Source organism: Petromyzon marinus, chromosome 46 (assembly GCF_048934315.1).
Source record: "Petromyzon marinus isolate PM22_M1 ecotype Great Lakes invasive population chromosome 46, UKy_Petmar_22M1.pri1.0, whole genome shotgun sequence".
In the NCBI taxonomy this organism is placed as follows: domain Eukaryota; kingdom Metazoa; phylum Chordata; class Hyperoartia; order Petromyzontiformes; family Petromyzontidae; genus Petromyzon; species Petromyzon marinus.
The window spans coordinates 15,069,099-15,096,126 of NC_133712.1; the positions used below are offsets into that span (position 1 = coordinate 15,069,099).

At 50.7% G+C, this 27,028-nt stretch overlaps 2 protein-coding genes across 8 annotated transcripts in view; both read right to left on the reverse strand.

Annotated features, from left to right (window-relative positions):
- Positions 1–2,870: 2,870 nt before the first annotated feature.
- RPN1 (ribophorin I) lies at positions 2,871–16,466 on the reverse strand. Its single transcript, XM_032971387.2, has 10 exons — positions 16,117–16,466; positions 12,803–12,867; positions 11,301–11,607; positions 10,179–10,388; positions 8,764–8,956; positions 8,386–8,485; positions 7,764–7,902; positions 6,434–6,553; positions 5,875–6,120; positions 2,871–3,729 (listed from the first exon to the last, which is right to left on the reverse strand). The coding sequence occupies exons 1-10, from the start codon at positions 16,363–16,365 to the stop codon at positions 3,547–3,549; spliced, it is 1,812 nt and encodes a 603-aa protein (XP_032827278.1). The 5' UTR covers positions 16,366–16,466; the 3' UTR covers positions 2,871–3,546.
- Positions 16,467–18,875: 2,409 nt separating this feature from the next.
- LOC116952362 (protein kinase C delta type-like) overlaps positions 18,876–27,028 on the reverse strand; it is a 115,441-nt gene continuing 107,288 nt past the window's right edge. For all 7 annotated transcript variants that reach the window (XM_032971642.2, XM_032971641.2, XM_032971644.2 and 4 more), the window contains one exon: positions 18,876–26,512. In XM_032971642.2, the coding sequence (XP_032827533.1) occupies positions 26,357–26,512 (156 nt within the window). In that variant the 3' untranslated portion in view covers positions 18,876–26,356. The remainder of the gene's footprint in view (positions 26,513–27,028) is intronic.

Consider the following 27,028-nt stretch of genomic DNA (forward strand, 5'->3'; position numbering starts at 1 on the left):
TGAACGATGGTGATACGGACGTTTGGCAGGAAACAACCTCTGTTGGGTTTAAATGTTCTTCTCCACGTGGGGTAAAGGGAACACTCAATGATCGGCAACTGGTGAACGATCGATGCCCAAATCTTGACTTCAAAGCAGCCTCGCAACGAAACGCAATGCAGATAAAATGGGCCGCGGTCAGCTGACGGCGGAGTCACACCACTGGTTGAGTATGGGTCCTGATAAAAATACTGGGTGAAAAAAAATATCCGTCTTAACCCATCCTTTGTAATTAAACCGGGCTCTCGAGTGGAGAGTTGGTGGTCTCGGCCTCGTCACCGATGGCCGCGCGCGAAAAAAAAAGCATCATTATATTTGGATTTTCAGTGAATGCATGAAAATTCCAGCTGTGATGATGGATATATACAAATTTCAGTTCGACTTCCACGTGACGAACATCTACAGGGCAGGGGGTGTGTCGGAAAGTGCAGCGCCCCCTCCCTCGTGTGGAGATGATCCGTCGAGTGCATCTCAGATGTAGTTGTGACAGCTCCTTCCGGAAGCCCTTCTGGATTACGGGAGTGGAGGCACTGCTCTGCTCGAGTGCCGAATTGAGGTATTTTTTTCGTTCCAATGACGTGATGCCAACAAACTGCACAATTGGAAGAGAACTGGGGAAAATACAAAAAAATCAAGACGTCCAATCGGGCATGGGACAGTCACGATCACAAGAGTTTTGGTTAATAAACATTCACACTTTGGTTAAGAATTCCAAAAACGAATTTAACAAAAAAAACACAAAAATTATTTTGAAAAATCTGTAGCTGCATACACAGCGCAGTTGAAATGGTGCAGTGAAAAATAATAAAAACTAGTAAAAGCTGAACTACACACGTTTTAAATTGAAGGAGCCCGTATCGGCGGGATGCGAAGTACTTTTGATTGTAGCAAGTCAAGAAACGGCTTTCAATAGTTCGTCTATCAGCTGTTTATTTAGAAAAATTTAGCCCGAATTGTCGGGAGAGAACGCTGCGTTGAGACGAGTGCTTTAAACGATGCGAACGCAACACCAACGTTTAATTCCCGCGACAACAAAACATCTACGGAAATTTCTCCTCGTGAGCCACCTCGTTATTGTGCATGCACTTGGCAAGCGGGGGACAAAGCGGTGCTTTGGTAATGACCAGGGGGGGGTCGCGGCAACCTGCGGATCCGGAGCTGTATGCGGCGGCGCTTTAAAAGGCCTGCTGCTTCGCGACATCATTTAGAAAGGAGCCACCGTTTCGTATTTACCACACACTGCATCGCCGGCGCAACGCGTTAGCTCAGCACGTACAAAAGAAAAGAGACCAACATCCAATATTGTGCTCGCGATACGTGCGAGAACTCTTCCCCGCACCATGGGGGTGGAGTGGTGGTGCAGTCGTTAGCCCACTGTGCTACGGACCTGGCAACCCAAGTTCGAATCCCACCCAGCCTATGGCTGTGTTGGAGAGCCAAGCCACAACACACCGGTGTGCTGAACTCGTGCCGAATTGGCCACGTTCTGTTTACGTGACAACCCTCACTAGTTGGCAATGTCGGGTGGTGGCGGGTTTAACGACACATTAATATATTACGCGCTCTAACTCAAAAATATTCTTATGGATATTGGTCGTGTTAAAACTGGTGTATGGTCAATCGGCCCCTCCTGGCCCGACACGGCATTTGACTGCCTCCATTCACACCAAGGGCTGGTCACGAGGGTATTTTTGGGTTAGATCGGGTAAATATGAATGTCGTTAAACCCACCACCACCACCCGACACAAGACAATTAAATAAGGTTTGTCACGTAAACAAAACATGGACAATTCGTTACTAATTCGGCACTAACCGGTGTTTTTGAAAAAAAAACTATTATCTCTATTATGGATGTTGGTCGCTAAAGCCTACATATGTTAACGGGCTGGTCATCGTCTAAAACAGGCTGCGCGACTGAAACATGTGAACCCTGCAGCCAATAGGAGGGCTTGTGTACACACACACGCGCACAATGACAATAAGAATCGATTCTTTAATCCAATTGTGACAATACCTTGACAAATCATCGAGTCGCTGAAGTGGTGGTGTGGGAGGGGGTAAAGGAAGGGGGGGGGGGGCGCGCTGCAACCAACACACACCTGTTACACCGCTCGCCGCCTCGCACGAGAAAAACTTGGGCGTGTGCGACATTCACCGCGAAGACCGTAACGCCGTGGCGCGCCCGGGTAACGAGACGAAAACGACTCTCGTGGCAAGTGAAAAGTGCGGCTCTACGAGACCCCGTCGCTCGTGCGGCAGCGCACAACGACGGCCGGCGGCGGCAGCGTTGTTGTTTTCCCCGGGCGGTGGACGTCAAACGAAAGGGCGATGATTTTTTTTTGGTTTCTTTTTCAAACGGTACCTTTTGTGCGCATTCGAAAAAGGCGAGAAAGCGAGGAGGTAACGGCGTCGACGGCCAACGGTGGTTCGGTCAACAGGGCGTGGTTGAGCTGGAGCACTGAGGCACAACTGCTGGCTCCACGTGTTTTAGTTTGGGGGGGGGGGGGCGGGGGGAAGCGAAAGGTGAGTTATGGAAAGATACAGTGAGAAACTTCACACGTGACCAATATAGAAACAAGCACGCACGCCTCTGTTGCAGGAGTCCGAAAAAAAATATTCCGCCGTGCCACTAGTTAACTCGCGCAAACGAGACGCACCCTGGTCTCGAGTTCACTCGATCAAGCAAGACTAAACGTGAGTGAACGTGGATAAAAAAAAGAGCTTAATAAACAGAAGTTCTCCGACGTCATCTTGCGGGGCGGGGTAGGGGGGGGGGTCATTCTCTGACACAGGGTGATGCACCGCTCGCTGCAAGAGATCAGAACGGATATTTCTTGGTATCGTTACAAGGTTTATTCGTCTCGTGGTTACGATGCCAACGGCACAATCATAACACAATTGTGGGAAAGGATACAAAAAAAATATTTTCAAGAAAACTAAAATAAAAAAAAACAAATCCAGAATCACGCCCCCACACGCTCACCATCTCGTCACTGCACCTCGTGACGACTTAACCGGCCTTCGACGCAGAGATGGGCAACGTACATTCAAACCGCAAATGAGCGAAGTACCTCATCGTGGACTCAAACGACCGATGAAACTGCGCCTCGTGCAATTTGGATACGAATTTCACCACGTTAAAATAATCGCTCGCAAAGGAAAGAACGTAACGACATCGCAAATTTAAAGCGCTCGCAATTCAGACGCCTGGCCCCCATTCCCCCCCCCACACGCCCGCGTAAAGAAACGTTCCCCTTGTGTACGCCGCCGTTTCGGAGAAAGCCGGCAGGCAAGCGGTGCGACGCTCTGCCAAAACGAGGGACCTCTGAACAAAACACACCCACGCCCCCCTCCCCCCCCGTTAACCATGAGCACCGCGTCGACCGGCAAGCGAGCGAGCGAGCGAGCGGGCGAGCAAAGAGACGCGAGGACTTGAGGGCCGGACCGGCTCCCGCGAGTCAAGCGAGAGGTGGGGTGGGGGGTGGGGGGAAAGCGGAGTGACATCATCACAGCGCGTCCAGGATTCCGTCGATTTTGAGCACCACCTCCTGGCGCTTGGCCGTGTTCAGCTTCTCGGCCTCCAGGTACGGCTGCTTTGCGAGCTTGGACTGCACGAGGCGCTCTGCGTCCTGGCCCGCTTTGTTGACGAGCTCGCGCAAGCTCGAGTCCAAGCGCTGCAGCTCCGCCACCTGGGGGGTGGGCGGGGAGGTAACGCGCCGGGCAAATGTTACGTCCGATGTCACCCTCGCCTCCCCCCCCCACCTCGCTCGTGCGATCTCGCTTACCATACGGGGCAAGACCTCTGTCTACCCACCAAACAAAATGGCGATATTATGCGGTTTGAATTCACTCTACGTGCAGTTATGAGGTAGGGACGCGGAACAATGTTGTGTGTGCGTGTACCGTGTGCGCGTGTACCGTGTGCGCGTGTACCGTGTGTGCGTGTGTACCGTGTGTGCGCGTGTACCGTGTGTGCGCGCATGTACCGTGTGTGCGTGTACCGTGTGTGCGTGTGTACCGTGTGCGCGCGTGTACCGTGTGTGCGCGTGTACCGTGTGTGCGTGTGTACCGTGTGTGCGTGTGTACCGTGTGTGCGCGTGTACCGTGTGTGCGTGTGTACTGTGTGTGCGCGTGTACCGTGTGTGCGTGTGTACCGTGTGTACCATGTGTGCGTGTGTACCGTGTGTGCGTGTGTACCGTGTGTGCGTGTGTACCGTGTGTGCGTGTGTACCGTGTGTACCGTGTGTGCGTGTGCACCGTGTGCGCGTGTACCGTGTGTGCGTGTGTACTGTGTGTGCGTGTGTACTGTGCGCGCTACTCAGCAGGCAGCCGTCACTCTGTGCGGTTTCGCTTTGTGCGTTCGTTTTTTTTGGAACTCATCTACAACCACTGCCACCACCACCGCCGCCGCATAGAGCGGTGCTATGAAGAAGCTCCATCGCCCAAAACCGTCACCGACTTCCACACGGTTTTCCTTGAAAGCCGCGTTCGCGACGAATGCGTCGCGTTTTGTTGTCGCCGTTGTGAACCGCGCGCCACCGACAGCGGTAGCGCCGCCACGTGACTCACAAAGCCGGGTTGAGATCGAATTCCTACAACGTCGCGAAACAACCCGAATTAACAACAACCCCGCGCTATCAAACACACCGCCGGGTGGACGCCTAATCACCGCTCTGGATTCTGTTCCCTTTAAAAAAAAAAAATCACCCGACTGTTACGAGCAATTACTCACTCAAAAGGTCCTTGTCTAATTAAAGCACCAAAACCTGTACACTCTCTTCATACGCACACACGCAAGGGGTAGGGGGGGTCCCCTAGTGTCGAGGCACAGAGGGCCCATCTCCATGGTCTAATTACGCGAAGACCTTTTCAACGCTCCGCACGATTACCCATTACACATCGGCCGGGTGGCTCTCCGAAAGCGGTGCGGGGTGGTGGTGGGTGGGGGTGGGAAGAATCTCAGCACGATTCACGTAAAGAGAGAGCAACGCGGCTGCCGAGGAAACACTCCAGAGAGGTTTCCTCTCCATCTCTCTCTCTCGATGCCAGTCGAACCGCATGCGCACGCAGATGTGGAGCGCCTTCACATACGAATCGAAAAAACTTCCAACTGAAACCAGGCGAGAGCCCCCATTTTAACCGACTCCTTTTCTTGCCAAGGGAGACCCTGGGGAGAATAAAGGATTAAGATTCGAATAACAATAATTTGTCATCCTTTGTAATAAGGTGCTTAGTTTCTTGGGGTAAACATCGCCAAGGTCAGAACAGGCCTCCATTCGTGTGTGTTCGAATTCGTGCAATGTGAATGTTGTCATTCTCTAGGACAACTTTGCATAGATTTGACATGTATCCTTGCTTGTGTACACACATCAGAAACATAGCACGTTGGGGATGGCCCCCATCTAGCGGCGGATCGACTCAAAGGGCTGTCCATGAACAACACCAACTATCGACCTACCTAACCCACAACAAGGTGACGAAGAGCCACTCAAGCGTTGCGCTTCTTACAGGAAGACTAATGGCATCGCTGCCGGCGCAGTGCTGTGACCCAGAGTCTGTTATAGGGGGGGGGGCTTGGGTCATCCCGGCGGTCAGGCGGAAAAAAAAAACTATCGATACTCGTACTATTTTAGACAGGTCCACCGTAGCCCGACGGCATAACGACGTTCAACTCGGCGCGCTCACTCAGCGAAGCTTTCGGTCGCGTGGGACTGCGGGGCATCGTCACCACCCGCCGGCAACGCGTCGATCGTGGCGGGGAGGCGGGGGGGTGGTGGGGGTGGCGGTGGGGGTGCAAGTCGCTCGTCCGTATTTCGCCGCGCGGGCCGACGCACCTTTTCGGCGGCGTCGGAGCCCTCGGTCTTGAGGCGGGACTGCAGGCCGGCGATCTCGTTGGTGAGCGAGCGGTGCTCGGCGTCCAGCTGCTTGCGCGCGGCCGCCAGCACGGCCGTCTCCTTGGCCGACTTGTAGCGGCTCACGGCCTCGTCGAAGGTGCGGTAGGCGGCGAGGCGGCGCGACACCAGCCCCACCGTCTGCTCCACGATCGACGCCACCTTCATGCGCGTCTCCACCGCCGGGTCCTGCGCGGCAGCGCCGTTGGGGGGTGGTGGGGGGTGGTGGGGGTGGTGGAGGGGGGGGGAGCGGGAAGGCCGGAAATAAACAAGAAAAAAAGAACATTGACGGATGACGAAGCAGGAGCCGGCCAGCCCCCTATACGTTAAAAAAGGTCAAGGTGCAGCCCGGCAAGTGCTTGGCTGGCACCACTCCGGGCGCAACGGCCTCCACTGTTGGGTGCTCGAGATCCTCTCTAAGAGAGGGCGGGCGGGGTAGCGGGGGGCAGGTAGCCCACCCCTGCCTCCCCCCCCCGTGGCACTGGGGCATTTGGGCCGTCACCTTGGTGATGGAGAAGTCGAGACGCACGTAGACGATGACCGTGAAGAAGAGGATGTAGAACGCGGCGACGACTAGCAGTGGCTCCTGCAGCATGAGCACCTTGTTGAAGGTGTAGTAGAGCTGTGGACACGCAGGGAGGGACGGGCACACGCCAGCACCACCGCCGTGTTGGTTCGATCGGCGGTTTAGACGACCGGGCTAAATCAAAACTATTTTTTCAGAACCAGACTCTTTTATTTATCCTGGAGAAATCCGACGAGCTATGAAGCTCTTTTTCACAGATGTCCGGTAGAAGCGGGTCAGACTGTTACAAGAAACAATACAACAAAATTATACGAGTACAGGAAAGGAAAACAAATCACAAAACCTAAACTAATTTTTACTTTACCAGGTAAGGCCCATTTAGCTATATAGCTATTTTTCAGAACCAACCTGGCCACAAATGATTGCTCAAAGTTGATTATCACGTGGAAATGTATAGCAGCCAAATGATCTAAACGCGTGATGTTGATTCTAAACGGGGAGGGGAAAACCCGGGGGACCCGGAGAAAAATCCACGCGACCACGGGGAGAACATGCACACTCCAAATATACGGGATTTAAGCCACGATCTCCTGTACAGCAGGCGAGGCAGTTAAGCTGAAAATATCCTACGGAAGTTTAAGTCAACGTCCAAGCCTGCCGATTCCACAATGAGGCCTGTTATCCTTAGCCACGCACACGGTCAGGCTCATGCCTGGCTCTCGGACTAAAGGCTGAAAGCCACCATGCCGAACCGGAGCCGACCCTCTGAGCGTGGTGCCAGCCCCGGTCAAGATTTACGTGACGCCGAGCTGCTGCTCATTCTTGACATCTTTGGGAGCAAACCTGGCGGCTCAAGACTGAGCTCAGCCCGAGTGGTGGAGGCTCGGCCTCCACCATTCTGAAACACTGAAAAGTGTGCGACGTTGTCATTTGACTTGACCGACATTAAGTGTTTGACCTGCGGTGTGGTCAGTGGGTGGGCGAGCAGGCGGTTGAGTGAGCGGATGATCAAGTGAGTGAAGGGGTGGGTGAGTGGGTGGGTCACAGTGTGTGAGCGAGCTGTTGTGGGCGTGCAGCGTGGTGGTGGTGGTTGAACGCAGCATGGACGAGATGAAAGAGCCGGTCTAGCATACCGAGTCTGCAACGTGTTCGTACGTTGAACTTCTTTCGTACCGTACGTAGCCAACCGCAAGTGAAGTTCACGGTAACGGTAAGCACGGCCACAAATCCGGATAACATTCGCAGACTGATGATTTTTTTATTTTTACAAAAAAAAAAAGGGTGGACCCGGGCAGGCGTAACGCACCACAAAGTCCTGGATGTGGTTCTCCACCAGATTGCTCTTGTGGGCCACGATGACGGGCCGCCCGAACGTGTCCAGGTAGGTGAAGTGCTGCTCGTCGGGCGAGCGCGACACGGCGTACGGCGGCTGCACCTCGATGTTCCTGCGCGCCCCACGGTGCGGACGTGATGCGCGCGTTTCACGCGGCGCGCCCCTCCTCTCCCTCGGCGAGGCATCGATCCCCTCGATCATCATTCGCAACTCCAAATAAACATCAGGCGTCAGGGTCGGGATCGAACCCGCGGCTTCCAGTAATACCAGGCGAGGTAGTTAACATCTCCCAGCCGTCGGCGGCACCCAGACGGAAAAGACTGGCGGAGCCCCCACGGAGTTTGAACCGTAGCGGCGACCTCGGGATTCGCAAGTCGAGCGTGCCGTCCGTTAACATCACACGGGGCAGCGGCAGCAACCCTCCATGTCCTGGAGGGGGCTCTAGCTAACTGCTGCCCGCATGCGTGATGGGGGAGGGGGGGGGGGGAGTCTCGTAGCAGCTGCGCTCGCGGAGGAAAACGACGGGCGCATGCGACTTTGACGGACACAGAGAGAGAGAGAGAGAAATATATATTAAATATCAAACGCAACGTACTTGGCCCCCTCGGGCAGGATGATCTTGACCGTCAGATCATCGATCACTTGGTCGTCGAAGACGTGGTCGACAAAGCGCATCTTGAGCGCGTACTGCTCGCCTGGGGGACGAGCAGAGGGGGGGGGGGGGTGGTGGGGGGTGTGTGGGCGGTAAGTGGGGGGGGGGGAGATGACGATGAGCGGTCGTTACAGACGGGGAGGGGGCAGTGGAGAGGGGGGGGGGGGGTACCCGCCAGCCCGCTGGTATTTTACCGATCCCGTGACGTTGCTCAAAAAGGGGTAGGCCACGCGTGTGTGGGGCCACAAGTGTGGCGAACCCCATTTTCGTGCTAGGGAGTGGGTTGCCGGGGGGGGGGGGGGGTTGTGGGCACCATCGTACCGTGGTGGAAGAGGTACTCGTAGCTGGGCAGGTTGTAACCGATGTAGTAGTGAGTCTTCCAGCCGCCGAACAGCGGGAAGCGAGGCCGCACCTCCATCTCCACCGAATCGTCCAGCACCAGCAGGTTGCTCGTCGAGATGTTTCCGATCTCGTCGCGGTAGTAGACGTCTTGGGCAGCCGCGGGGAGGATCGTCTGCCAAGGCAACGGCGGTCGTCATCATCGTCGTCGTCATCGTCGCCTTCTTCAAATCCAGAAGCCCGATTGTTACATGCTCATTCTCTCTCTCCATGTACTTCTATTCCACACCACTTGCCTAGTCACAACCACTGTCTTCACACAGAAACTTCACAGGCCAACGTAGAGACCCACAGATTCGCGTTCGCTTACATGATCCACAGGCTAACACATCTCGGTTTAATGTGGATTTCTACGCGAGTCTATGGGTCTCTAATCTCCATAGCCCCCCTCATTGGATCTTCTTAATCTCTTCTCAAAACAATCCCAAACCATCTAAGTTTAACCTCCCTTACCTTCTGGACATTATTAGTAACTTCAACGACGAGTCTTAACGTCTTCATTGCCTCTCCTCCTTTCCCTAAAAAGAGATTTCCCAACATCCACCTTTGGCGTTCTCATCTCCGCCCTTTCCAACACCTCGTTCTTCTCGCCTCCTTCTCCGATAGTTCCCACATCTCCGCTCACCATCACTGAATGTCAACACCGAGCCTCCCGTGCAGTACATGTTGGGACGCCCAATGGCAGTCTAACCAAGGGGCACTCGCCGGTGGAAGCGGACATTATTTCCGCGCTGTCCGATTTAGTCGAGTAACCAAACCGATGACCGGTAGAGTGATCGATAACCATTACAACACGGAACGGACACTGGTGCAATGCGGAACAGGCACCGTTACAATGCGGAACAGGCACAATTACAACGCAGAATGGGCACTGTTACAATCCAGAACGGGCACCGGTAGAGCGCCGAACAGGCGCTGTTACATCGCGGAATGGTCGCCGTTACATCGCGGAATGGGAACCGTTACAACGTGGAATGCGCGCCGTTACAACCCGTCGTTACAACGCGGTTTCTGAGCGGCCAACAACAAACTACTTTCTTGAGCGGTGCGACCGAGTGGCACAGTGATACAGTAACGCAGAATGATACAGTAATGCGGAGGGGCGTATACGGCATTATTTGTCCCGCCATCTTACGGCGTGTGCGTAGTAGTACACCGTATGTCGCTAAACTTTACCGTTAACGTTATTTACGGTTAAAATGTTTCTGCCCAACGCGCTGTTCGCCCAACGCGGCGTCTCCACTACTAACGCGTTAAAACGGGATCCTTCTTGTAATCAGGAAGGCCCAACTCTACTCCGTCCCACGCGTCGTAACTTGAATGCGTGGGGGCGGCACCTTGAAGGACTTGATGGAGGAGACGCCGCTGTCGGGCTGCCGCTGGTAGTCGTAGCGGGAGAAGGGCCCCTGCAGGACGGCGCCCGAGTGGCGCAGGTCGAGCGTCTCCTCCACGGCGATGTTGCCCCAGTGCGACACCTCAATGACGCGCGTCAGCCGCGTCACCGTCAGGAAGGGAGAGTTGTTCTCGTAGTGCACGCGCAGCGGGTCCTGTCGCGATCGCGGGGGCAAGACAACCGGGGTCGGGGCGGTGACCGTAAACGTTTAGAGCAGTGGTTCTTAACCTGGGGTGCGCGCACCCCCTGGGGGTGCGAGATTCCCTTTCTGGGCACGTAAGTAACAACATACATCGTTTCATTAAAGCTACGTATTTATTGATATTGTAAAAAAAAAAAATTGTTACAATTGATAACCAAAGGCGTGCAAGGCTGCAGAAAATGTTAAGAACCACTGGATTAGAGCAACGTTGATTTGGCGGTAGCGCTGCTGCTGCTACTACCGCTGGGTTGGCAGTGGCGCACAAGGGCAAGTGACAACGCAAAGCGTTCGTCATTGACACTGTGGCCTTGACGGGCGACGTATCGAGCAGTGTGGCACTTCTTCACAGCAAATAAGATTTCGCATGGAGGGGATAATGAGTTGGGAGACTGCACTTCCTACCATGGGGCCTGAGGAGAATTACATTTCTATAAATGCTGGAGAGCAGAGAAAGAATGACGGCAGGCGTGTAACAATTGGGAGACTTGCAAATAACAACAATCCTACGTTCACAATACAAACGTTGGAATCGCCCATTGAGATACATATTCCTTCAAATCGCGCAAGCACTGTCTTCAGTTTAGTAACGTTGCAACCAAGAATCTCCAGGGAAGTTAAAACACTCACAACGCAAAACCTTCCCTTCCCTTCCCCCCCCAACCCCTACACCCACGTTCCCAAAAAAACCACCCGGTCCGCCAAATGCCAACACGCAGCTTTAGCCTCCCCTTCTCACGACCCGCCGGACCGCACTCCGCCTCCGAAACCGTGGACTACGATGCCCAGTGCAGGGGTCATGGTGGGGGCGTGGAAGTGAGAGGGGGGGGGGCGTCAGTTGGTGAGGCCAAGGGAAGTGCGACTCACGTGGCTGAAGGGCGGCACGTCGGTGTAGGGCCCGTACTCGATGCTGTCGTCCGTCTTGGTGGTGGTCTGCAGCTTGGAGTAGGATTCGACGGTCTTGGAGGCGAGACGCACGCGCGTGTTCTGCGTGAGCGTCGGGTAGGGCGAGTAGAAGTAGTGGTTGCCCTCGAAGACGACCAGCTGGCGCTCGGTCTGCGCGATCTTCGACGGAAACGGGGAGAGCGAGTGCGAGAACACGGTCTCCGTCGCCACGGTCACGCGCTCGCCGGGGGCCAGCGGAGACGCCAGGTGAACCTTGTACGCCGAGCCACTGTGGGCGAGACAAAGATCCCCCTTCGTACAGCTTCACCAGACATTTGGGGCAAGTGCTGTTAAGCGGGCACCTACGAAGGGACGGTACGGCATACGAGGGGGTGGGTGGATAGCACCACGCGATGGAGAGAGACGCACACGTAATAATAATTACATCTGTATATCGCTTTTCATCAAGGATCTCAAAGCGCCGTGCAGGACGCAGCAGCAGCAGACACTCGGCATCAAAATTAGTAAAAATATTTTTTAAGGATACATTTACTAAGTGAACATACGCATGTCGTTTCATTCCCTCTTTGATGCATTCGGTAAAAAGAGCAAGCATGTAACAAGTTCGCTTGCCGCGATATTGCTCGTCATCATACGATTCCATTTCAAATTTCACCACTTGACAATTATCGCGATATATATTCTTGGTTCTTTCGGTAAAGTCACGTAGAAGGGAAACAATAAAATAATAAAAATATAAAACAACATATTTTATTGTTTCCCTTCTACGTGACTTTACCGAAAGAACCAAGAATATGAATCCCTGCAGTCACGAAAGCTTTAAATAAAAAAATCATCGCGATATAAATTTTCCACAACTTAACGATTGCATTTCACATTACCGTTGTATTGTTTTTCCACCTTGCTGTACTCTAAGAGCCCCTTGCAGTGACAGAAGTGACGGGAGGTCTGGGGGTTAATGGGTGGCCCCACAAATGGCGCCTTAAGGACCCGTTTGGCCCAAGGAAATGAACGGTCTCACACCTCTGGCGAATTCACAGGGACAGAAATCCGTGATCGTAGTAGCAATAGAAGAGTGATGAGGAGGCGACTGACCACCAGTGTGAAAGTGACGGGAGTGAATTGAATATGGAATATTCAAAGGAAAGTACCGATATTTGTTTAATCTGGTGAGAACTCAAAGAGGGACCAGGATATAGCTCGCAATTTGCAATCGCGCCCTTGGCCACCAAAAATTACGAAGGCAACACAAATAAAATTACGTACAGCAATGAGGCAAATAGAAATAAGAACAAAGGCAACCGCAACATAAAAAAATTAATTATTTCACAAACTTAAATATGTTAAATAATAAATCCATTGTCACAAAGTGACTTGCAGAACACATTGAACAGATATACAGGGGGTGTGCCTTTGTACTCATGAAAAACATACGGGGGGCTATGGGTGACCTGCACGGTTACCTGTGTCCCTTGATGGTCGTTTGCGAGATTAGGAGAGAGGGGTCATCATCGTCACTGGCTTTTAACTGTAAAAGACAAGCGTGTCAAGAAAGAATTAACAAGCGCGTCAACGAATTCGACATGCACAACCTTTCATTCTTGCAGCTTTGTAACAGTATGCCAAGACATTATTTTTTTCTACACAAAGCATTTTCAGATAAACCAGCGACGTGCACATCCTTTGGACGTGGCTATCCATCCGTCTTGTCCCAGCCAGCAAAACTTTTAGTTATCATTTATGCAGCGAAATGCTTTGCAAAAAAAAGTACACGTTTCTCCAAATGACTCCGGTTTCCAATGCACTTGTCGCACTTTGTGGAAACCGAGATGAGTGCGCTGGATGAAAATTTTTGCCAATGGGGAAAAAAAACACGCTGTCGAGTTCCCGACTGAGGGTCTGCCATTGGAAAAAAAAAACCGTGATAAAACCATAGAAGGTCCTTGCGGAGTGTAAGCGGTTGCAGCGAGTGATTTTTATCGTTATCAAATTCATTGCACGCTCAGCAAAATCTATCTAAAGGGGACTACCACCAAGTGTTTAAACGAGGGCAGCACGGGTTATTATTTCAGTGAAATGGCCAAAAAAATATCCGCTGCTTGGTCCAATTTGCATTGAGCCAATGCTCATCTGAACCAGTCTCATAAATTCTACATTCTTATGGCCATCCCCACAAAGTGGTACTGGTACCTACTTTATCTCTCCATGCAGTGCGCATCATTTGACCATGCTTCACCACGCTGGTCCGTAGGGGTTTGTGAAGGCGGGGGGGTGGGGGGGAGTACATGCAGGAACATACAAGTTACCTGAATTCTGACTCGGGCACGCAATTTGCGAATATAACAGGCCATGAGAGAGTTTTTTTTCGGGTTAGATGGTATAAATATAAATCGGACCCTGTAGGCCTATCAGGTGCGAAGACTAGAGGGGGGGGGGGTTATAATAACAAGCCAGTTCGTGGGTAGCTAACGTAGAAATTGGTGAGGTTAATAAAGGAGGGGAGTGGGCGGAGCGGTGGCAGAGTGGTTAGCACACTAGTGCTACCAAACCCAGATATCCACGCTCGATTCCACGGCCTACATCAGTGGCGAGCGATTATTAAAAAAAAATGTGCCACCCGCGATCACCGTTCAGTAAAATCACCGCACTCTTCCTCTTTCGTGCGGATTAATAGTGCAAGGTTAAAGTTGTAAGTTTATATGCTGTTATCCACGCAATTGTCTGGTCAGAAGCAAGAGTGGATGGAATCTCGCCCGTTCCCTCCTTTGAAAGAGTGAAGACAGGAGCAGCATCAGCGGCGGAGTGTTTACGATGTGGCTCGATGGTTTGGGATTCATTGCCGCACTTTTGATGCCCCATTTGTGGCATCGCCTGGCCGCATCGGCCACATGACCCGGTCCTGATTTTTGACGCGTGCGAATTATTATTGGAAGTTTTTTTTTGTTTTGCCCAAGTCAATTATGACTCTGGCGTGCGATTACAGCTGGCCTCTTAAAGAGGCCTCCCTAAACAGGCCAGCTAGAGCTTTCGGCCTTCATCGAGCGGTGGTGGATCGAGCGTGGCCGCCAGCGAGAGCTTAAGGCCTTTGCATCCCTGTCAACCCCTCATCAGTGCCCTAGCTTATTACAGACCAACTCAGGCCTTATTAGTCACAACGTGCCCTTGTAAATCTCAACGTTCATCCTATAAAGTCCCATCACAAGGGAGAAACTCAAACAAATAGACAATAACCACTACTACACTCACCACGAATACACTTACCACTACACTCACCACTACAAACCTGTCAACCCCTTATCAGTGCCCATCTTATTACAGACCAATTCAGACCTTATTGGTCACACCGTGCCCCTTATAAATCTCAACGTTCATCCTACAAAGTCCCATCACAACAGAGAATACACAGACAAGACACTTTTTGCCCGTATTGAAACGGCTGTTGCGCCGTATGGACGTGAAACTCAATTTTCCCTGCACAAGAACACGGGCTGAAGAAGCGTATGGGTCGACAGCGATTTCATCCATCGAGCAGTGGATCGAGCGTGACGCTGCCTACGTGTCACACTCGGGCTCCGGCGCAATTCCCTACAACGCATAGGCACCCACGTGAAAGGGAGGGGGGGGGGGGTTAAGGCAGCCATCCCATTGGCCGAGACCGCGACGATTGCGCGGCTTTCCCATTGGTGGAGACGCATCCGGGGGGCGGGGGGATGAGGGAGAGGGGGGGAAAGAGCGGGAGGGAGAGGAGGGGGGGCAGGGGTGGGGAGAGGAGGGGAGGGGGGAGAGGAACGGGGGAGTGAGGGAGGAGGGGTTCGAGGCAGCCCAGCCAATGGGAGCGCGGCACCGCGCCACCCGACTCCTATCCGCGCTACCAAATCTACACCGCGGCCTCCCCCGAGGAAGTTGCAAATCGAAAGCCTTGGCGGGCCAGCAGCAGCGAGGCAATGAATGGGAGGGAGGGGGCGATACGGAGTTATGGGATTTATAACAAAGTCTCGCGTTCTACAGCCTTACGAATCGCCCTGCGCGTGGTTTAGTATCCACCGTTAAGACGAGTGAGAGAACGGAAGGCACCCACAATACGGGGCCAGGTACAAGACGCAGCAGACTTGCAATGTCCACAGAGGATCAACGCCCAGGGCCGGTCCACTGCTCGATGAAGACGTCACCTGCGACGTGTCTAGCGTGTCAAATTATTGGGCGATGCGCAAGGGCCATTGCCCGAAACGTCGCTTTCATTTACCCCCCCCCCCCCACCCCCCGAAGGCAGTGTTATTGATTTTTTTGTATTGTGTATCTTATGGGTTGTATGATCATACTTCGCCACGCGCCACGTTGGTCAATGCGAGCTGAAGGGGAGGCCCGGGAGCGGACGAGCTTTGTTAACCACTACCTCGGCATCGCAAATCAGGCGATCGAGGTCAAAGTTCAGTGAGCTAACGCGCTCCACCAACCTAGGTATAAGCAAGGCTATATGACTCGAACCCACGGGCAGAAAATACACAGGACATCACACAGAACGACGTGGAAAGACACGGAACACGCCAAGCAGAGGAGCCCGATCACCTCCCCACTCTCCTCCCCCCAAAAACTTTGCGGCCTTTTTTTCGAGTTGCAAATTCATTCATGGCTGTCATCGACAACACACAGTCGACCTCCTCGCTCCCCGCTCCCGACTTGAATTCTCCGACCCCGCGAGAGACACCGGGGAGGTGGGGGGTGGGTGTGTGAGCGGCAGACAGGAGAGAGACACAGACACACAGCCCCGCGCCCGTGCCTTGGCGCCCACGAAGGCGAGATGCGGGGCGATTTCGGCGTCGAAGACGAGGAAGAAATGAGACGCCGCCTCCCCGCCTCGGTTCAGCAAAGTCACGTCCGCCGTCGACTTGGCCACGTGCGTGGACAGGTCGAGCAGCCTGCGCACCTCCTCGTTCACCAGCGTCTCCTCGGCCCGACCGGCGGCGGCCAGGAGGAGAGCCCAGGAGCAGAGCACGAAGGCTCGCGTCGTCAGTGTCGCTGTAGCCATTGTCGCAGCTTCCACTGTCGCCGCTTGTTGCTCGTGAAGCTCCCTCAGCCACTCACGACCGCCCACGTGGCGACGTCGACACGTGGGGCGGGGGCAAGTTCCGGGAGACCACGTGACTAGGCTCCGGACCAATGGGAGCGCACGACTGAGGTGCGTTGGGGGTGGGGTGAGCGCGGGGGTGGGGTGGGTGGGAGCGGCAAGGGCGCAGCTTAAGTTTTGTATCGATAACCCGGATTGATTCGAATTGATCGATTATTTGAAGAAGAAAAAAAAGTTTCGAAAAATTATCGAAGTTTCTATTTACACAGGGGCGGTGACGTTGGCCGAGCGGTAGCGCGTTCACCATCCCACGTGCTGCCTACAGAGAGTTACGGGTTCGAACATTTCCAGCGGCCGCCCTGGTTATTTACTACTGAGGACGTATTGACACAACCACACAAAAACACCAACAGAACGTGGCGTCTTGTTTTATAGTGGACGTAATAGCAAGCAACGTGAGAGTAGGCCATTGCGTGCCAGGTGTCACGGTCCAAATTTGAAATTCGCAAATTATCCCCCATACATTTCAATCAATGCACCACCCCACTCCTGAAAGCAGTGTCGGATTAAGCGAGCGCGGGGCCTGTAGCACATGTTATAAAGGTGGCCCTAAATAAACAAAAATACATGTTAAAACATTTTTTTATTTGCATAGTATGTTTTCATTTGCTATACATCCAGATAATACGACAAATCGCTAACCTTAAAACACCCAGTCGTCCATTAATGTTGAAGGCGGTATTGTACTATAGTGATTGAGCAAGTGCAGAATCACTGAACTGGAATTGATAGCTTGAAAGTATGTAGCTACTTGTGCTACTGGGATAATCCGGCACTGCCTGAGAAAGTAGTGAGACTGGGGGAGTCTTTTCTGGGTAAAACCGAGGAGAATGATCGAGAACCACCCGCGCGTGTTGTGCATTTTGAATATCGCGTGCAATCTAATGGCTAAACCAGTGGTTCTTTTTAACCCTGGGGGTGCGAGATGCCCTTTCTGGGGGTGCGAGACATGGCCAGATTTTTTTTGTGAAGGTAAATCATCACGACACAAATCAAGCACGGGCACGTAACAACTTAGTTTCATAAAACCCCATGTTATTTATTAACTTTATAAATGTTTTTTTACGATTGAGTACCAAAGGGGTGCAAGGCTGCAATAAAGGTTAAGAACCACTGGCGTCAAAAAATTCGACTGATCCACGGTTGCAGTCAGTAGCACGAACCGTGGGGGGGTTTCGTTAGATGATGAAAATTATTAATTGGAATCAATTTTTTTTTCTTCACATATTTCTGTTGTCCTTCCCCCTTGATGTATTTTCTCTCTCTCCCTCTTCAGTGCTTTCAGTCACCTAACGAGACGAAGTACCCACTCGAAAATCTCACAGAGAAGTCGTTTAAGAATGGTATTTACGCGCACTGCAAACTCCTTCCCATTCAATCGACGTCACGTCACGAGGTTTAAGTATTCTTGCGGGTCCCTTGCAGAACAGTGGCAACCCTTTTCGTCTGCAGAATAGCGCACGTAAGTTGATATCACAGAGCTACCCCCCAGGTCAATTCAAGTGACATTCTGGTCCACGCAGTAAAGAGCAGCAGCACCTTCCCCAACCGCTCTACTGCAGAGATAAATATTTGCCACGTGACAGTACCACCAAGACAATATTCTATTTAGATTCTCGTAAGAGCAGGAATTTAGCCACACTAAGTGCAGAGCCAAAATTCATGTGATGGGGAGTATTTTTTTTGGCAGGCAGTCATTTCCATAATCGAGGGTTTCGGGTTAGATCGCGTAAATATAGATGCGTCGGTAAACCCGCCACGGCCAATTAGTAAGGTTTGTCACGTAAACACAAGCTAATTCGTTACTAGTTCAGCACACTGGTGTCTTGGAGAGTAAACCCACATCTATAATTCGAGTTTTGCCGGTAATTACAACCAGCATCATCAGGCGGCAGCCAGAGTTCTGGAGAAATGCTCCTCCATGGGTCTTAACGAGAGGGGTAAATGTGACGTTGTCACTCGTGAGCCAATCAGGTGCGAAGACCAGAGGGGTGGGGGGGGGTTAATGTATTCATATAAATGACAACGGATATCCATTACCGGTGGGGTTATTGGGTAATCAACATACATAATGTGCATTATGTATATTATCAACATACATAATGTGCATTACGTTATGTGCATTATGTACCGTTAATTATGCGGTCTAACTCAAAAAGCTATATTGTGGATAATATTGCTCGCAGAAGCCTCCGTGTTAACCAGGCAGTCGTGTACGACCGGGCTGAGACGATCGACTGACCGCACAGGGGAACCCAGTTTTATCACGGGCGGTGGCTTCCACGGTTCGAACCCAGGACTCATCTGGCACCAGCCTCGGCGCCTCTTGACCCCGACCCGACCTCCGCGCTAAATGAAAATACTTGAATACAACTTTTGCGAATGAATTAACGCATTCAGAGAACGGCAAGTAAAGTTGTACATTCATTTAATAGAACTTGTATATCTACGTTATAAAAACGGATACATTTTGACATCACTGTACCATGACAATCCCAATTACACCACCACAAACAACGTAACTGCGTATTTACACGGGCATGAAAGCTGCGTCACCGGACAATGCGCACGCAATCCGATTATTATTTTACTATTGTAGATGATAATGGAGGGCTTCAATATCCCAACGAAGTACGCGTTAACATAAAGCACCTTGTCCCAGCCACCATATAGAAAATATAATGCCAAAAACACACACGGACACAGGCCTCGATGCAAAAGCCGAAGGAGCAACATGCAATGAATGCCACGGCTAAACATTACAGCAGATTTAGTTCCCCCCCCCTCCCCCCCAAAAAATTATCGCCCCACATTCACCACGAAAAAAAGCCAAGCCCCTCGAGTCAACTACACACATTCTCGTTCCGTGTAGCTTTGCTTTTTGCCAATATCTCAACGGGCGCCACCTGCTTCGTTACAATCTACCACCACCAGGCGTCGCGATGCTGGACTGAAGGTCGGAGGTTACGCTCACTGCCCGCCAATGTGCTGGGGGGGGGGGCTTCCCCACTAGAGGGAGCTCTAGAGCTTAGAGCTGTCAGAACCAGGAGGGGCATGTGTATACAGGAACTCCTCTACTTACGAACTAGCGAGGTTCCAGAGGTCTGTTCCTAAGTCCAACTTTACTCCTGTCGATTTCAAACATTGTGTACGGCATGTATACTAAACATGGTGGAATGGTTTTAAAAAAATATATATATCATGGATATCCAGATGCCACCGGTTTTTCACGTTCTGCAAATATAGATCCCAGCACAGCGGCGGTTAAACTTACGACTCTCGTTCCGAACGGACAGGTTTTTTCGCATCTCTGAAAGTTCATAAGTCGAATGCTCGTATGTAAAGGAGTCCCTGGATACACTTTGAAAATCCGCCGCTATATTCGTTGTGGTGGGTTTTTTTTGGCTGGGGAGAGAGCAGACGCCTCACAGCACGGATACACCGCACCAACAATGGGATTTTCCGCACCGGTCTCTCTGTTACCCACAGCATACCTCCGCCCGCAGCACCACGACAAAAATTTGTCGCGATTTTCAAGCGACCATCCAAGGGCTCACCGCCCGCCGAGCCTTCAGGATCTGACAAAGAGATCGGGTGCGTTCTTGGTGGTGACAGACACCACAGCGCCACCTCTTGTAAATATAACCTCCCCTTTTGGTCTGTCACGTAAACGCAGTTAACAGTTCGCGACAAAGGCAACGCGAGTCGCTCGCGACATGTTGCGTGCAACCGACGACTTGGAGTGGGGGGGGGGGTGCTGACACACGGAATCGTTCCGGCAGAACGGATGCATCCCAAGTCCCGTCACGGTAAGCACGTTTTTTTCTTATTTTCCTTAAGACGATACACATGAACGTACTTTTGATGCCTAACGAAGATCAAGTACAACAATGGCTAAAAAAGCACGAGAAATACATTCAACCCCACCACCACCACCACTAAACTGGCCTTAGATAACCAACAAGTGTGAAAATCCAAATGGTATAATTATAATACACGCGCGTACAGCATAACGCAGCCACTAAAAGCCACGGGGACACCATGGGACAGCTCTGCTACAATTCCGTACCCGGGTGGAGTGACATGACGCATCCATCGTAAAAGCTTGCACACGAAACGGCACTTCACTGACGATGGACACAAGTCTCTTGCACGTGGTGGCAAGCGCTGGGGAGATTACCGTATTCTCCAAACTATACAACAAAACATTTGAAAGTACAGTGACGTTGTATTGCCGTGTCTCATTAACCGGTAGGTATATTGGTACCAAATTTGTATAACTTTGTGCATTGACACACGGGCACAAGATTTGGGTGCGTCTTTCCAGCGGGTCTTATTATCCATCCAGAGAATACGGTAATGGTTTCATAAAGGATCATGGGGAAGGGTGACATTTCAGGCAAGAAAACACGCGAGTTTCCCTATTTGACGTGACTAATTCGTTAAAATGCCACATTTTTGTTATTTCTAAAAACTCGGGTAAGAGTTTGCACATTTTGGTATTTAGTTTTCATTTCAAAGACCCCTACGTTATATACATGTGGAATTTGACAGAATATTAATCGGATTTTATAAATTTGACAGGAATAACATCAGAATAGTTCTGAGTGTGGCCAAAAACGTCCACACTTTCATTTGATGTTGCAATAATAATTTCCAGATTTGCAAAAAAAAAGTATATTCTGGCATTTCTTGGCCCTCAGTGGTGAAACGGTGAAGCGAGTAGTAATAAAAACATTGGTAAAACACTAACCTCTGAAAATATCTCAGCTTCGTAAAACTTTTTTGGTTGAGGGGCGGAATATTTAACACAAGTACGACACGAGGAATCCTAAGTAAAATGTTTGTACCTGCTTTCGTCCAAGATATTCGTCTACATAACACACCGACACCAAAACATTTCCCGCCCCTTGGTTCTCTCCATCCTGAGATTTATAAATTCTCCCACCGCGAATGGCGCCCCAACTACGAGAGGGCGACCGATAAGCTCATCGCTTGTTTATCCAACACCGTACCGATAAACTTCAGACTTTAATGCTATAAACGTTCTAAAAAAAAAAACCGCACACACATTTGTGTTCGGATGCAATTCACAACGGCTGCTAGACGTGAATATTTTCCGTTTAAATCAGGCAACGTTAGTTACGCACAAAGTCCCCCCCCCCCCCCGTACAATTAAAAAACAGCGTGTGATTTTTCAAACATTGCGAATAGTAACAGACTGAAAGTGTTACAAAATACAATGGTCCACAAAGCAATAATAACATGACTCAAAAGTGATCCATTGAGTGGGACTGCACTGTGAGAATAAAATAAGAGGATTTAATAGACAGTGTTTAATGACTATTACCTTACATCTCACAAACACGTACACCAAATCACCAAAGCACATTAAACATATCAAGGGGCACACTTACACAAGCTATCCAAAAAACCCACTATAACCTACCACAGTTTTCACTTGCATACCTCACGGGAGATACAATTCCCAAGTACGTTTATCATAACAACAATAAAACTAATCATTGTACAATGTGTGCCATTTGTGGCTCGAGTGTGTACGGTGTAAAACGTGGGAGCACCAAAAAAAATAATCCATTCCTGCTTTTTTTTCCTCCCAAACCATCACACGAGGCGGCGCTATCCTACAAATAATGTGAACCGATGCCATTCGTGTTACATTCGGTTCCTATTGTTGCATGAACAGCTGCTGTTTGCTCACCACCGACGTCTAAGTGCCCACGTGCTTTTCGTTCATTAACGATCGGGATAGAGCGAGCATCTGTTCCTGGTCAAGGTAAAAGGTGCAGGCCCAGCAATTCCAATATTCCCTTGTTATTCGCGGACTTGCCATTCTCGATTTTGGCTATCCACGAATCGCATCTGGAACTCTCTACACGAGAGAAAGAGTGATGGGAAAGTGATGAGATATGTGATGGGAGAGAACGTGACGAAAGAGCAAGTGGAGATAAAAGTGATGAGAAAATGATGACAGAAAAAGGGATGAGATAAAGAGATGAGAGAGACAGGGGGAACTTCTCGAAGCTTTAACAGGTAGGTGGTTTTGTAGGCCAATATCATTCGCGAAATTTCCTATTCACGAGCATCTCTGAAAGGTATCCCTCGCGAATAAAGAGGGAATACTGCACTTGCTCACGCCTCTGCCGCATTGCCAGAAGCGGTTAAAAGGAGATTTAAGAAGCTAGCCCATTGTTTCAACTGCCACGCCGGCAGATCAAACTCGGGGCGCGTGGCGTTCGCTCATTTCTTTATTTTGTATGGCCGATGTAGATGCAAAGCAATAATTACAATTTCCCATTCAGGTGGTCAAGCCAGATAACCGCGTCGGGAGTAGTGTATCATCGCTGTGATGTCTCCTTCGTATTTGTGGATTGGGCCATTGCGTCGTTATACGTTGTACTACGGCCTGTTCTGGATGACCACAGTCGCACACTACTACTGGACAGTTTAAACATTTTCCATTTGTGCGTCAGGCGTCCCAATCTGCCATGATTTGTGCGGTGGATGCGGTTTAGGGTGGACTGTGAGCTTTGTGGATGATCAAACCCAGGCATCTTCTGCGTTGGGTCTTCCACAAGCTTTCGCTCTTGCATCGGCTCCCACTGACAACACCCGACTGCAGAGGGAATTCCACAGCGTGGAGATCTTCACTGGGCATGTGACAAATCAATCTCCCACTCTCTACCGCTCCATCTCGTCTGCAAAGTCTCTCTTTGGTTGATATTACATCTGATGTTACTGCGTAGGGTTTTCAGGGCTGTATTGTACAAGCTCTCCGACGTGCTTTCTAAGTGTGTGGGCATGCCCTTCAGCGTTGTCTTGGCGTGGTCTGAGACTGTTTTTGCTGTTAGCCCATTTCCAAACTTGGGAACTTATGATGCAATTTTTACTTGTATTTTTTAGGAATTAACTATTTAAGGGGCGCTACTGTGGTGAGATGTCATCTTCCTCGCCTGGTATGCAGGAGGTCGGGGGTTCGATCCCGACCCTGACGCCTGCTTAATTTGGAGTTTGCGGTGTCTCTCTCTCATCATCATCACGGTGGCTAGATGTTAACAACCTCGCCAGGTATACAGGCGGTCGTGGGTCCGATCCCGACCCCGATGCCTGTCTCTCGCTCCCCGTGGTCAAGTGGATTTTTTTTCTCCGGGTCCTCTGGTTTTTCCCTCCACGTTTAAAATCATCGATTCAGATTACTTCGATTATTTTGCCGCTATGAATGTCCAAATGATGGGGCCACTTTGTTGAGCTATCATTTGTGGCCAGGTCACGTCTGAAAAATAAGTTAATACCTCAGTTGGTTTTGCCTGCTAGAATGGGGATGGTTTAGTTTTATTTGTACGTGTTTGGGTGATTCATTTACGCGTTTTGTACTTTACACTACTATCGTGTTTTTGTATCGTTTGCTGTTGTAACGTTCTTACCCGCCCCTACTGAACATCTGTGAAAAAAAAGCTTTATAGCTCATCGGATTCCTCCAGTAGAGATAAAGATTCCGATTATGATCATGCCAAAACAACCCGCACTACAAGCCGAAAACACATCGGAGAGCCTAACCATTCTTTTTATTTTTGCTCTTGTTAAGTTGCCTCTCATTCGTCGTAACGTTTGGTCTAAACGGAAAGTGTGTGTAAAATCGACGTGAATGGATGAAGACGGAATGCTACCCTCGCTCCGTTCGACACGTGTAGCACAAGCACAAGATTCGATTTGAGCCGAAGAATCCACTAATCGCCACACGACTACTTTTAAACGTGCACTGGAGCATCGTGAACACACTGAGATCCTCCTCCGGTGGGCTTTCTTGGAGCAAAGTTTGTTCTATCACTGGGAGCATCCGTTCGTAATTAAGCAAATGAGTAAATCTGTTATAAATCATCATCATCATCATCGTTGCAATCCATACAGCAACTACTGCCACCTTGGATTGGTTGAAGGACCTTGACATTCCACTATGATATCTGTACAAACTGTTGCTAACATGCCATATAAAATAATTTCATCATCATCGTCGCTGTCAACATAATTACGTTATAATTATCCTCATAATACAATGACCAGCCAAAACAGTTAGAAAACCACACTTAACTCTTTTCTGGAATTAAATGCCCCTCTCGTCTGTCTATTTGAGGTGGTAAAACACCTCAAATACTTCTGACTTGCCTGTTTGTAAGTTTGCTGTTACGCGATTTTTTACTTCTCTTCCGAGTCAGGATTTCATCACGACGCCGGCGCCGACACCGATACGGCAAAAATAAAAACACAATCGTTCCCGTCGAACGTTTTTACCCATTCGTTATGATTTAAAAAAAAAATTTCCCCGCTCCGAGGAACGAAGCGAGGAAAAAGCGTGAACTGTGCCTCTGGCGACGACCCCCGTATACCCTGGTGTACACATTCCCGCGTGTTCTGTCCGTACCAACTTCACTTCTCTCTCGGGCTACTTCCGCGACGAGCCTCTATCAATAAGACACAAAACGTCGACTTGCGAAACGTATTAAAAACAAAAAGGCCGCAAATTTAAAAGCTCTTCTACTGCCATGGAGTTTTTGTTGTTGTTGTTGTTGTATTTTCTGTACCAATGTCAGGACCCGTGCATTGACAGCCGTAACATTGAAACGTTTTTCACGACCATCATGACGATACCTCGCCGAGTGGGGCGTTACATGCCACTTGGGATAAGCCGCACATTTCCCAATTTCGCGCGAAACAAGAAAACCTTTAGAATAATATGGCCCCGATGGTTCTGAAACCACAACACGGCAACGTTTTAAAACATTTTTTGCTAAGTAATGCGATTTCACAAAATGAGCCCATTGTAAAACAGCTGCCGGCCCCAGCTTTTACCCATCCTCGATGGGGGTCCCTCCTCTTTTGTCGCAAACTTTTTTTTAAAGCCGACAAAAAAGTAAATACCTGCAGAACAAACACAAAATTCACGCGTTTCTTATGATGATCATTTCATATTAATAATAATTACGCCATAGCTGAACGGGTTGGGTTTGATGGAACAAAACTCCAGGGACTATGGTGAATTCCACTATTTAAAAAAAAACAGTTCCAACTGCATTCTTTTTTAAGCCGTCAACATTTAAGAAACCGAGAAGGGTACCTGGGCTACAGAGGAATATAAAATGTTATCCATCGCCGATATAAATGTTAAAACGAGAACAATTTTTTTTTTAATCTTTCGTGGAGCAGAGGGCTTCACTGGGTGTTTTTTTCCAAGAGGTTCTCCCCCCTTTTGTGACCCTTTGGACAATTTAATATTTTTGAGTTCGGGGCAGAAAGGCGCACGATCAAGCACAGGACAACACTCAAACTCCACGCGCAAAAGAATCTGCTGTCGAACAGACTTTGCTGCAGCGCCTTTACACACGCACGCATGCACACACGCACGCACGCAGCACCACCTTGTGAGCGACGCACAGGCACACCATGCCTCACACCTCTGAAAATCCACCGACCCTGCCTCCGAGTGGGCCGGATCGCGAGCGTGTGGCATCGCAGCCACCTTATTATAGGAATCGCACAGAATGTCGAAATAATGCCCCCCCCCCCCACACACACACACGTACGTTTATTTTGAAAAACGAGGTTTGCCCCAATTGTGTATGACGTGCCAATATCAAGGGGGATGCCAATGTGGGCATCCGATTAAAAATTCAGGAGGGTAACCCCGTAGTCGCATGGACAAACCACCTCTCGCATTTCCACGCCTCCTGCCCTCCCCCCTCCCCTACTCCCTTCCACCACAACCCCCCCACCCCCGCCCCCGAAAGCCTTCCCCGAGCGTGAACGTCGGCGTCAAGCCAGCGGGTTAAACGATCGGCCGGGCGGTGGGACCCTCCCCCCAAGGACGGTCACGCTGCTACTTGAGCAGGCGACTGAACTCCGGGTTGATGAAGGTGAACTCGCTGAACACCGACTGGTCCATGGACTGCACGAGGCGCTTCTCGTCCAGGGACAGCCTGGCCTTCTCGCTGATGAACTCCTTGTCGAAGTTGCTGTAGTCGCCCGCAGATTTCTGCGCGGGGGAGGCAAAGGGGGTCAACGGTCGAGCGAGGGTGGGGGGCGGGGGGCGGGGGGCGGGGGGCGCGGATCGGCCGACGAGCGGCGGTGGCAGCAGACAAAGTAAGGCGCAGTTGCGCGCTTGCGCGTGCTTGTGCTTGTGCTTGTGCGTGCAGGCTACGTCCGTGAAGTGCGCGGCGCCCTTCGCGAGAGGTCTGCGCTGCGCGAGCGGCGTGACCGACGGGGGCAATGTCGATGTTTGAACGCGAGTTGTCCTATTTTTGTGACCTTTTTTTATTTATTTGGTCCAACTGGGCCTTTTCGACAGCGGCTCTCGCTTGGGAATAAGAGATCTTTACTCTCCCGCACCTCCGATTAACACGGTTGGCGACGTACGGTGCAAACCAAGTTCAACAAACGTACATTCTCAATGGGCTCTCGCCTGGTTATAAAGATTTACCTGTGTCTGCCACTCATATGCCGTGGTGGTGTAACGGGCAGCACGCTGGAATTGCAATCTGGAGGTCGCCGG